This window comes from Crotalus tigris, unplaced genomic scaffold (assembly GCF_016545835.1).
Source record: "Crotalus tigris isolate CLP2741 ecotype Arizona unplaced genomic scaffold, ASM1654583v1 scf7180000017785.2122318, whole genome shotgun sequence".
Classification (NCBI taxonomy): Eukaryota; Metazoa; Chordata; class Lepidosauria; order Squamata; family Viperidae; genus Crotalus; species Crotalus tigris.
The window spans coordinates 731913-745416 of NW_024096634.1; the positions used below are offsets into that span (position 1 = coordinate 731913).

Consider the following 13504-nt stretch of genomic DNA (forward strand, 5'->3'; position numbering starts at 1 on the left):
GTCGTCATAGACCCGTTCTCCAGTACATAGCAGAATTCAAAGCCTGATATAACAATCATTAAAAAGTTTTTTTTGGAAGACTCTTTAAAAACTAGAATGCATGAAACAATTTATTTAATGGGAATGTAACATTACATTCACCAAAGTGTTTTTTTTTAAAAAAAAAAAAAACTTTAGTTTGCTTCAATCTACATTTTTTAAAAAATGAAAATCTATTTTCACAATAATATACACTCAGTATTTTTCATTTGCTGTTTTTATTTTCTAAAGTCATTTAATATAGCATGCAGAAATAAGAGTATAACAATAATAGAATTTTTACTGTAAAATAACCATTCCTTTAAAGTTTTAAACCGACCTCAATAAAACATTGTCACTGAACAAAATAAAATGCATTAATAAAATAAAAACCTTAAAATGTTTTCTCAGTTCTTCACATGGATATGCTGATTGGAATGTTTAATTTTATTTTCCTTTATATATAAAGAATTTATATAGCTATATTGAATTATTGTTTTATGTAATAAAACAATATGTATTGATTATGTATTGTAATCAAAAGTATAAAACAGGAAGTTTTATCTCAAAGTGTGAACTACTACTGTACATACCTGGTCCAGCCCTAAGTACTAAATATACTATCTTGATGAGAATATGCCTGACTTCTGCAAACCTGAGTAGAAGTTCACACCCACAAGGAGAGTGGTATGTGTTTATTGTGAGTATACACCAGTGCTTTTAAAAAAACCCTTTTCAAACTCAGGCTGTATATAGCTGTGTTAATAAAACAGTCTAAGAAATAAACATGAGAACATTTTTTGTCCGCAATCTATGGGACTTTCTATCTTTACAAAAAAATTCTGCATCACAGGCATTCTAGAATATACACATTAAAAAAAAAATAGCCACACAATAATGCTGTTTATTAACAAAACAAAAGATCTTATACCAGGTGACATTTTAGTACCAAAGTATTACTATGGTGTAAAGCATCATAAGGGAATTGTACAATTCATTTCAAAGAAATCTCAGTGGCCACTCGGAGACAGTTGTACATTTCCTGTGGAAGATCAGCTCTTGTGATATTATTTCCATCCAGACGCAGATGTGATACCCTGGAATAGGCTAGTATCCCGACAACCTTACAAAAGCTGTTCACTGAAAATTCTGTAATATAAACAACATAATATTAGAATATAATTTTCACAATCAGCCTAGTTAAATGTTTCCAGATTTAACTAATGCCAGGAGTTCTAGCAGATTTTTGGTACCACAGCTAGTTAAATTCTATTTTCTGTAAGTTACATACATATATTACACCCAGATATCAGACATTATTCTTAAAGTCTTGATTTGAAAAATTAATACACAAAAATATACCTAGGAATTTTTAGTTGTAAGCAATGAGATGAACAGATGCTACAATATCAATACAGCATGATGATATTAATTACAAGCTTTATTTGTCTTTATTGTAGTATAATACAGTGAAATGTGGCATATTGTAGCTAAGATACATTTACTCTATGTTTGGTCTGTATGTCATTACATCCTTTATAGGGGATGCGGTGGCATAAAGGCTTAATGATGCTGGAATGGCCATGAATGGTCTGCATTTTGGTGGTTTGAGCCTGATTTCATGAGATGGAGTACGCTTCCTTTGCTCAATCCCTAATTCCTGCCATCCAGCATACTGAAAGCATACAATATTGTGAGTAGATAAATGAATACAATTTTGGTGGCGGAAAGCCTAACTGCTTTTGTATGTGCAAGAGAACAAAAGCGGGCACTGGACCTGGCCAGACGTGAGGCATCACAACACAAGGCGAGACAAGACTAGCAGAGGAGCCCGGAAGAGTCAGCAACCAGAATGCTGCTAGTTAATTGATGTAAAGCTGATTCGTTATCCACAATGCACCAAGGATAGATTCGCAACACCAAACACAATGAACTAGCAATGTAAGCTGTCAGGACTGCATTGTGTCTACCATTTGTAGATTTCCCTGACATTGTATGCCATATGCTAAATAAATAAATTTACATCCTTCCTTTTGGATGCCTCCAGATTGTGTTCTTGTGCTGCAAATAAGCTATAATATTATGGCCACAAATATTTGTTATAAGATGTGCCAGCAACAACTCAGAAAAAATTTTCTAGAATGCATGTATTTGTTTTAGTATTACAGATAAAATAGTAAAAATGTGCAGCAGTATCTGTTGTCTTGCCTGTTTTTGGTTTTTGGAATGTTGTTGTGACTTATTCTCAGATAAGTATGCAGGAGGAGTTTTGATATCCTTTTCATTGGTTCTTCAACTGTTTTTTTTCCACATTTTTTTATGCCGCACTTGTTTGATTGTGGAAATAGCAACCATTAAATATGTGACTTCCAGTTTCTGCTTCATATATTTTTCCCGTTACAATAATACTGAATAAGTTATATTGAGATTTTAATGTATTTATTTAATCTCTTGTTGAGAGTAACAGAATGTAGTAGAGTTAATATCTATACTATTTCCCTAATTTGTTTATAAGTATTTTCAAAGATTTTATTATTATTCTAGGAATCCTCATACCCTGGTAAGATCAATATGCACAGTAATCATACTTTGGGGATAGTTATTACTGAATTATTATTATTATTTATTATTACTATTATTGCGAGAAGTATAGTGAAGTTGATTTTTTTTATTGAAATCACTGTAATAAGTGGCATGGAAACCAATAGAGTTATTGAAAGTTGCAATGATGCTTGATGAATAAAATGTATTATATAGCAGATTATGGAAAATATATAGATTTGTTTGACAATAAAAGTAAATAATGATTTTTTTAAAAAAACAAACCTGACCAAACTGTCTTGATGGGCCATCATATGTATGACTATCTTCATCAACATAATTTATTATCGGTCAAAATCCAGAAATGGCTTGAAACTATTACTTCCAGAAAAGAAGGCTTTCACATTATGAAGTGAAAGCAGGATCTATGGACTTCTGTTGTTGCTAGCTAGAGCATGTATGATTACCAATTATTCTTTGAAATAATTGCAGGTTTTTATCATGATAGTTATTATTTTTAATAAGAGATGGAATGAATATAAAGACTAGGATAAAATGGTTATATGAAAATTGAGGTTTATATACTGTTATCTCATTTACGTAACTATCACCAACACCTCCCTCCCTCTTCCTCCCCCCTCTCTTTCTCTCCCAATATTACTCACTGCTAATTTCGTTGACTTGGAGGTAGTAGTTTTCAAGGTGCTCATTGACTGTCGGAATGCTCTTTAGCTGATTATAGGAGAGGTCCAGCTCCACAAGTGAAGAGATATTGAAAACATTGCCTGGTATTCCAGAATCTGTCAACTTATTGTGAGAAAGACGCAAATACTGCAGTGCTTTTAAACCCTGGAAATACTGATCAGGAACGCTGGTAATCTGATTATTATCAAAATACAGCATCAATAAATTATTAGGCAGTCCTGTAGGCAGTTTAGTCAGTTTATTATTGCTCAAGTCCAGATACAAGAGTGATTTTAAGCCTTTAAAAACTCCAGAGAGTGTACCTTCAGTCAGTTCATTGTGCTGTAGATGAATGACAGTCAGATTCACTAGTCCCTCGAGTGTATTGGGGGTGATTTTTGAAATCTTATTATGAGTGAGTTGCAGGTCATCCAGAGTACTGGGAAGTGGCCCAACAACTTCAGTTAAGTTGTTGTGATTTATGTGCAGCTTTTTTAAATTCTTTAATTTGGCAAAGACTTTGCCTTTAATATTGGAATTTTTCAGTTGGTTATTGTCTAGAATTAGCCACTCCAGATCTGTCACGTTCTCAAAAGCATTATCCTCTATGCCTTCAAGCAGATTATTGCGAAGATACAGGTATTTGATTCCTTTAGGAATAATGGGGAAACTCTTCAGTTTAAGATCATCACAATACATGGCTGAGGGATAGGTTATAGGGCAATTACATTCTGGTGCACAGACTGCAGATGATAGCTCTAACATTGAATAAAACATGTTAAAATCTTGTTCGTCATAATCATATTGACAGAAGATGCCGCTGATCAAGAGAAGGAAGAAAGGAAGAGAAGTCAGATACATCTTTGCAGTCAGGATTGTGTCTGTTAAAGAGATAGAAAACATAGAGTTACTTCAAAGTCACTGTAAGGAAGCATATTAGAAGAACAAAACAAAAAAATATACAACGTCTGTAAATATAAATAACTTTCTGAAAACGAAGCATTTATTATGCTTATATATATAGGTTAATATTCTAACATTATATTAAGTATTTACAGCTTTGATCAATGACTAAATAATACAAGTGGCAATAAGTGCAAACTTCTGATGTGACATGGCAATGTTTATTAAATATTTATATGGAAAATAAACTTGTTATAATGTTATAATATTATTAGATATGGATGATTTGAATTTTATATGAAAGTACAGAGAAATTTAATATATTATTAACAATTCTAATTGCTAAAATGTTGACTGAAAACTTCTAGAGATTAAGGAAATGGATCATTTGGGCCAACCATTCTTTTCCAAATATCTGTCTAGCTTTAATCAAGAAGGAAAAAACTGAGAGGTATACACATGTTGCTAAGTAGTTTACTTGGCAGTCTACCTAATGGCTCATCCATCAAAATATAATGGCTGCATAATGCTGGTTCATCATTTATTTTATGGTGGGCATATTCAATAAATCCAGTATAATGACTAATTTCAGCTGAAAAAAAAAACAGAGAGGAAATCCATAAACAAATGTATACATACACACAGAGAAAAATATACTCATAGATTCCCCCCCCCTTTCTCTTTCTCTTTCTCTCTCTCTCTCTCTCTCTTTCTCTCTCTCTTTCTCTCTCTCTCTCTCTCTCTCTGTGTGTATACGCTTTACTTCAACTGTAGGTAACCACTTGTGCTAGGATAATACAAAACAGGCAAAAAGAGAAATATTGGATAGTGTTCAATGCATTTATTATGAGAGGAATTATTTATTAATGACATATTTTTAATGCCTTCATATGAATATGACATGTGTTTGTATCTGGAAAAATGGGTATATCTAGAAAAAGATATAATAGTGGAGCCAAGATTATGAGAGAATCCAATATCTGCTTTACAAGAAAAGGCTGAGTTGTTTGGGATTCTTTAGTTTCAAAAAAGGGCTTCTAAAGGGAACATTGTGTTGTTGAATGAAATCATGCAAATTACCCCCCCCCAAAAAAGTAGAAAAGTAGAATTCTATTTCTCTGCTTTTCAAAATGGTAGGACAAGACATCATCCAGCATAGATGTTTGGAAGGATATTTAGAACAGGGGAAAAAACATAGTGAATACTTCAGGTATTTTATCAAGAAATGTAGTGATGACCACCTAATTTAGATAGATATATACTTTTCAGTTAGAAACTGCCAGGAATCATACAATTTGAGTGGTTTTTAAATTAAATAGAGAAATAGGATTGAATACATTTATGATCAAGCCTATAAATTTGATGTTATCTCTGGGCTGGAGACTTCCCAGATATGAGTTGTAGAGAACAACAGTGGGAGAGGGATTTGTCTTCACCATTGGCCTGTGAAAAACAAAATGCTGAACTTGATCCAAGAAATGTATTCTTATATTCTTCCACTTTTTAAATATGTAATTAACTGAATAAATTAATTCATAAATAAATTCATCCAGGGTCAGATTCACCAGATTCATATTGACCAGATTCTCTGGGAACCATTCTTATGCTACTCTTTGAATGAACACATCATTTGATCTTAGACAAAAGCCCTATTTTAAGAAAAGAAAAACCACAGTTGGTGATTTTATGTATTCTGAATTGTGGCTCCCAGTGTTGTCTTCCCTTGTTACTCAGGCTGAGTAAGATTCATATGCCAAAGGAAAGAAACTGGACTGGATGTCTATATGTGAAATGTATTGAATGACTATGAATACAACAACATAATTAGTGTTATAATGGATCATACCCCTGTCCCATCTAGTCCAGCATGGACTAGTTCTCAGAATAGCTAACCATCTGTACAAAGAAGCAGATTTCTCTCCCAGCAGATGGCCTTCAAAGGTAGTCATACCATCATAAAGACTATCCGCCATTGAACTTCATGATCAATGTATTTATTGGTCCAAATGTTTTGCAAAGCCAGACAATCTAGTAGCTAGACCACATCTTATAGTAGTGAATTCCAAACTGAATTATGTGTTGTGAAAAAAAATATGTTTCCTGATTTACTTTAATTGGATAACCTCCAGTTTATTTTGAGAAAGGGAAATAGCTGCTTCTTATACATCTTATTGGGGAGGAAAGCTATGGCAAATCTAGACAGCATACTAAAAAGCAGAGACATTACCCTGCCAACAAAAGTGTGTATAGTCCAGGCCATGGTTTTCCCAGTTGCAATGTATGGCTGTGAAAGTTGGACCATAAGAAAGGCTGAGCGCAAAAGAATTGAGGCCTGTGAACTATGGTGCTGGAGAAGACTCCTGCGAGTCCCTTGGACTGCAAGGCGTTCAAACCGGTCAGTCCTAGAAGAGATCAACCCCGACTGCTCTTTAGAAGGCCAGATCCTGAAGTTGAAACTCAAATACTTTGGCCACCTAATGAGAAGGAAGGACTCACTGGAGAAGGGCCTAATGCTGGGAAAGATTGAGGGCAATAGAAGAAGGGGACGACAGAGAATGAGATGGCTGGATGAGTCACTGAAGCAGTAGGTGTGAACTTAAATGGACTCCAGAAGATGGTAGAGGACAGGAAGACCTGGAGGAACGTTGTCCATGGGGTCGCGATGGGTCGGACACGACTTCACAATTAACAACAACAATACATTTTATTCATGGCATGCATAATTTTTTATATCTCAATCATATCCCATCTTGTTGGCTTCCTTTTCAGATTAGAACTGCTGCAACCTTTCCTCATAGTGATTCTACTCCATCCCCTTGATCTTAGCTGCCCTCCTCTGAACTTTCTTGAGTTCCACTATCTCCTTTTTGAGTATGGCTAGCAAACCTGCACACATATTCCAGATGCAATCACATCATTTATATAAGGGCATTAAAACATTGGTCTCCTTAATTGCAATACTTTTTCTTATTATTCCTATTATGCTATTGGACTTTTTTTTTTACAGTGGATGAATACTGCATTGACACTTTCTTTGAATTTTGATATTTACTTCAAGATCTCATTCCATTTCAATCTGCTAACTCTGATCCCATTCATGTTATTCTTGATAAGATGCTGTCTGAAGTCTAAGTTGGCTTTAGAACTGATTTGTTAATGTTTGATAAAGGATTTTGTTTCAGTATTAGGAAGAACAGTCTTCTGTTCAATTACATGAAACAGTTTATACTGTCTTCAACAGGTCTAAGCTACCGGTAACCAAATCAACCTATGGTTAAACTGGCAAAAACAACTATACATTACTCTTTTTTTCAATTAAGTATGTTGCTATAAGTTATATGAGTTTATCTTGTAAATCTGTTTCAATACTTATTTTAAAATGTGTTAGACATGGATGCGTATTTAGTTTTCTTCCCTTTAACTTCTATTTTAATTCCAGTATTCCAGTTTTGTATAGCAACAGATTTCTCCACACATTCTCCAAATAAACTCATTTTCATCTTCTATTTTTTTAAACCAGAAATGCAGTTATCTTAGGTAGGGGGGTGAAAGCATGGATTCTTAGTATAGGTCTATGAATAGATTTCAGGAGGTCTGTGAACTTGGATTGAAAAAAACTATTACAAATTGTTTTTCTAATTGAAATTTAGCTTGTCATTTATTGATTTAATGGATTAATAAAGAAATACACATATATTATATTATTATTTTTAATATATTGATAATTATACTTGAGTATAATTGGTTTTATTTATAGTACAAATCTATATCTGTCTGTTTTGTTTAATTTTATTAAGTATGTTTAATAAATACTTTTTTCTCAAATATCTCAAAAAGTTCTCACAAGAAGGTTAAGAATGCCTGGTCCCAGGCAATGAAGGCAAAGAAAAAAATTGGCCTTCCACTATTCCACACTAAAAGCTACTTCATATACTTGGAGTCAACTTCTTCCATACAAGCAATCTTACTGATATCCAGGTTCTGATCCATATGGACCTTTAAATTGGCAATCAACACCTATAATTGCACAGAAAGTCAACTATTAACGAGGTACTTTCAGAGTACTGATTTACATGGCAATCTAATTATAACCATAACTACTCAAACTGCTGCACTGTGGATCAGCAATATATTCTAAATGGTCCTCCTGGCCAGCTCCATGTGAAACATATTGTAGTAGTCCAGTCAAGAAGTTACTGAAGTATGAATGACTATGAGAAGAGTTTCCAAATCAAGTAATGATCATAACTGGCACAAAAGATAAAACCATGTGAGGGCCTTTCTGGCCAAAGCAGTGATCTGCTAATAAGTAAAAATAATTTCAAAACCAGTTCAACATGGATGGGAGGGGAGAAGGATGATCACAATCACAATCACAAATGGAACAACACATCAGACACAATTACTCTTATCTTGATAACATTAGTTCTAAGTCTGCTTTTAGAATCTAAGAGCCTCATCTGCATTTCCCATTTGTCGTGAAGTTGATATATTAAAATTATCCACATACTAATGAACCCTAATTCTGTACTGACAGATGATCTAGTCCAGTGGTTTCATGTAGATGTTAACTTTGCTTCTTGGAAAAAAGGGCCAAGAAAGTTTTTATCCAAATTCTTTATGATACTGGGGCTCGAGAAAGCCACTTCAGAAACAAGACAACACGTTTTTGGGCTGACATAGATTTGGAATGACAATTTTTTACTTTACTTAATTATTTCACCAATGACTTTTCCATCTCACATAGACAAATTGTTATTGACTAGACTTAATGTTTTTCCATTCATGATTCTAGAAGGGAGATTTTGTAATCAATTTCATACCAAATTACTTATATATTTGTTGGCTTGGGATGACTCAGACAGGATCAAATATTTTTGCTGCATAGCACCTGGCTGATCTGGAAATATTTTCTTCTTGCTAGTAAATCTGTCTATAGGAATATGTAAAAGGGTTGCCATTTTTTGCTGAATTGCAAGGGTTCTCAGTTTAATATTGGTAATACTTACAGAGTGAGTTTTAATATGTTTTAATATGACTTGTCTTAATATGACTTGTTATCCATTTTATTAAATGCATGGCTTTTTATTGTATTATTTTAACATTTTCATTTTATTTATGGTACATTACTACTTTGATCTGTGATTAGTAAAACATCTCTCCTCAAATATCTATCTATCTATCTATCTATCTATCTATCTATTTATTATAACATCTATCTATTCATCTATCATCAATTCAATCCTATCCTATCCTATCCTATCCTATCATATCATCTTATCTCCACCAATCTCTGATTTGACAGTAAGCATAATTGGTTAATATGCCACAGCATCTTACCAATTATTTCATTATATTTCTTAAACTGAAAAAAGAGGTTCTCTCTCTCTCTCTCTCTCTCTCTCTGTGTGTGTGTGTGTGTGTGTGTGTGTGTCTATACATACATACATACATACATGTATGTATGTAGAGAGAAAAAGAGAACCTCTTTTTTCAGTTTAAGAAACATAATGAAAAAATTGGTAAGATTCTGTGGCATCTTAACCACAGAAGGGTGAGGAAGGAGATAAGGAGGATGGATTGCATATGAATACTCATAAGTGGTAAATTGTGTGTCCTTCAGCTTAATCTTAATGCTGCAAAATGTTTAATGTTTATGCAGAAACTATACTGAACCTGAAGCTAATTAGCTCAGGTTCAGAGGAGTTGTTGGAAAAGACAAACATGATGGAAATATAAGGATGTGCTACAGATCATGGACCACAGAAACCAGGTAAGTAGAAAGAGCCAAAACCTAAGGACAGGTAAAGGGGCAAACAGCATCAGTAAAAAATATTATTGGTATACACAATTCTAATAATGGGTTTACTTTATTACATTTGTCTGTTTCACAGTGATGTTCCTAAGATACATGCCTATATGCCTATTGTCAGCATCATAAAATATTGCATTTCTTTATATTGGGAGGTTTAGGAACACCCACCTTTTTTCTTTTTTAAAAAAATAATTACATTCACAAAATTAGGTTTATTGGGGCTTTTTTTGTGTATGCCACCCAGAGTCTATTAGAGATGAGTAGCTATAACAAATGTAAATAAATAAATAAATAAATAATCACAAGGAAGTTTTCGTCCTGCATTTTCATGTAAATTAGGCAATTTGCATTCCCTAATTGTTATTATGGATGATTTAATGTTTACTGAGGATAAATTAGGAGCAAATGTATACATCAGTGAAAACCATATGTAGATTAATACATTTCAATACTTTAACGAATAAACAGAAACGTCTGTAGTAGATAATTGTATGAAACAGACATGACTAGTTATCTACAATTTTGATATACATTAGGAAAAGGGCCATATTCAATAGTATGCAAACAGACTTCCTCTCATGAAATGGATATCCTCTTGCTCTTAATGTTTCTGTTATGTCCTCTGAACACACTCAGTCTAGTTTTATTCCAGCATCTTCCAAAAATTTGGAGTAGGTTTGGTCAACACAGAGAGTATACAGTGGGAGGGGTAGATGCAGTTCACTCAGTTGCCAGCATAAAAGCCATATAGTTATTTAATTCTCAGCTTAAAAATAATTAATCACTCTATTAAATAAGAAAATATGTGTTGGCTTCAGAGTCCATAAGAACCACCAACCCCATGAAATTATTCCATTGAAGATGCTTGTGGTAAGAGGTTTAGTATTAGAAAAACAATCAGCTGAGTTATAATGAAATTTGCATCCTTGAAGTAAAGCTACCCCAGCTGCATTTGAATGGATAGGTATACTATAATATAATCTGGTATCACTTGATTTCTTTGCCAATTATATCTTCATGGAAGGACATCTTGGATTTATAAGAAACAAGTTCCTACATTAATGTGCCCAAAACTATTTTTTTGCCAATTCTATGTTTGAGTGGAAAGGGAGGGTAAAAATTAATGAACTAAAAGAAAATATTTTGTTTGAGACACTATTTTTCCACTAGAGAAGAATTACAAAATATCATTGCTAGCAACAATATCAGTTGTAAAAAAAATGGGGGTAGAAGAGAGTTGAAGTAACATGATAAGTTATAGCTGAATATATAATAACTGAAGTTTTAGTTCTGATCAGTGAATACTAAGTAGTTGTTATGAATTTTGGCATACATTTATAGAATATGTTAATTTGTCTAATAAATGTTTATACACATCAGGCAATTCTGTGGCTTGCAAATTTATATATCAAATATATATAGTGTGAAATTAATATTGTTTTGTGTAATTGAATTGCTATTGGAGATTCTGGAAAGATCTCTACTGGTTATAGTGTAGGTCTCATTGTACAGATTTAAATTATAAATGTCTTTCTATAAGAACATAGTATTAACTGTACATGAGTAGCCTTAGTTGTAGTTACAACAGACTGATCAGAGTTAGTTGATCAGAGAGACTTTACAATCTTCCCTTTAATGATATAGCAACATTTCCTGCTTCTATTTAAAAGAAAACAATAGAAATATAATAAAATAAGACCTCATTTAGAATTACACACTTTGGCCTTGGAAATATTTCTTAGATATTTCTGATCTGTTTGTACCACTTTATACTTATTGTATCCCTTTGACCTACTGCATTACAGAGGAAAATGGACTGGTAAGCCATTCCTTAGAAAATATTGATAAGATAGATTAATATTTAGTTAAACATTTTAAAATATTATAGTTCAATTGTTCAGGCTTAAAGAAAATTTGCTTCAAGATGCTAATATAGTAATCTTTCTCCAACTAGAAGTGCAGTATTACATTTGTTAATCATATGAATAATCCATGAATATAAAAAAAATCAAGGGTAATCTTTTTCATGCAAGATTCTACTTTTTGAAATTTGTGAGACCCTTTTTTGCTCTGTGTACATTTCATAAACTTGTTTAGATGGGTATATAATTTCCTAAAAGATCAGCAAGAACCAGAAGTTAGCAGAATATAGTGATATTTCTCTAGTACAAATGTTTGAATATATTCCTGTGAACATCTGCTAAAAATTTGCATGCAAGGGCTACAGTTGTCATTTGGCACCTTCCTTCAGATGGAAAAAACTTTTTTCATTAGCAGTTACAAAGAGGAATTCTTATTCTGTACACTTTTCTTTTTTAAACTTTCACACTAAAACCTGCAGGTCCATAAAAGGTTAATTAACATGCACATTGCTAGACAAATAACTTTAAATAATTTTGATTTTCTTCAGTAACATGGAATATTGTTTTATCAATGCAATTTTCAAAGTAATCCACCTATTTAATATACGGGTTCTTACTAATAAATGGAAATATTTTTTAGATAGATATTGTGTTCCTCCCTGTGGTTTGCCATTTGTATGGAATAGATCTTCTGGAAGTGATTAAATTCTACAAAGAAATACAACAGTAACCCACATACATGAAGAGCATTTTATCATAAACCCAGAAAACAAATACACAAAAGCAGCTGTGTCCAGTATGTAAACTAACAAAGGTAAGTTGTATTCTTAGTGCTGCTTTGTTCAGTTGCTTAATTCTAAGTGTTAAAACATGCAAGAGAACTTACCTTTCTGACTTGAAGCTGCTTGCTTTAATTCCCACAGCAGATTCAGTAAGGGAGTGGATCGAACAATATATGCTATAAACAGTGTCAGATGGTAACTGGCTGCTAGATCCTCTGTGATTCAAGGGTTTAGGGGGAAAAAATCCTAGTCACGCTGTTGTCTGAAGCTGCTATGTCATCATGGTATTCTGGCATGGGCTATGTAAAACTGCTGCTGTCTCTAATCAAATGCAGGTGGAGGCTGAAAATTGTAAAAGACAACCCATCTGTTCTCTCCATGGAATGAGAGATAACCCCTTTAAGCAACCTAAGAAAAGTTCAAGCTCTGCTGTAGCACAAACAACAGACTTCTAAAAGAAGACATTATTCTAAACAATGTCCAGATTGCAAACAGACATTTCATTTCCCCAACTTACTTTATAACCCTTAGCAAGATCTAACAAATAAACCTCAAGCATCAGTTCAACCACAATTTTTGAACCAAGTGACTCATACACTTTTTCATTTTTTTCTTCTTACTAAGTTATGTACAGTCTAAATTGTCTTACTAAACTTACTAAAAGTCTTTGCAGTACAAAATGTTGAAGGAACCATGTACATTTTCCTTTATCATATCGAACAAAAATATTCACTAGCACAATCGGATTAAGATTTTATATGTTGTTTATGTTTAGTAATGATATATATATTCATGTAAATATTTACATAACAGAAATGAATTGTCTGTAATAGAGATAAATAGTTGGCAGCTTTCTAAAATACATAAACATTTGTCACTTTTAGGACCATTAGGATCTG

General features: G+C 33.0%; 1 protein-coding gene across 1 annotated transcript; it reads right to left on the bottom strand.

Annotated features, from left to right (window-relative positions):
- Positions 1–238: 238 nt before the first annotated feature.
- LUM (lumican) lies at positions 239–12958 on the bottom strand. The gene is made up of 3 exons (XM_039342301.1): positions 12710–12958; positions 3225–4124; positions 239–1167 (listed from the first exon to the last, which is right to left on the bottom strand). Exons 2-3 carry the CDS (start codon positions 4102–4104, stop codon positions 1013–1015), a joined length of 1035 nt encoding a protein of 344 aa, XP_039198235.1. The 5' UTR covers positions 4105–4124; positions 12710–12958; the 3' UTR covers positions 239–1012.
- Between the last annotated feature and the right edge of the window lie 546 nt (positions 12959–13504).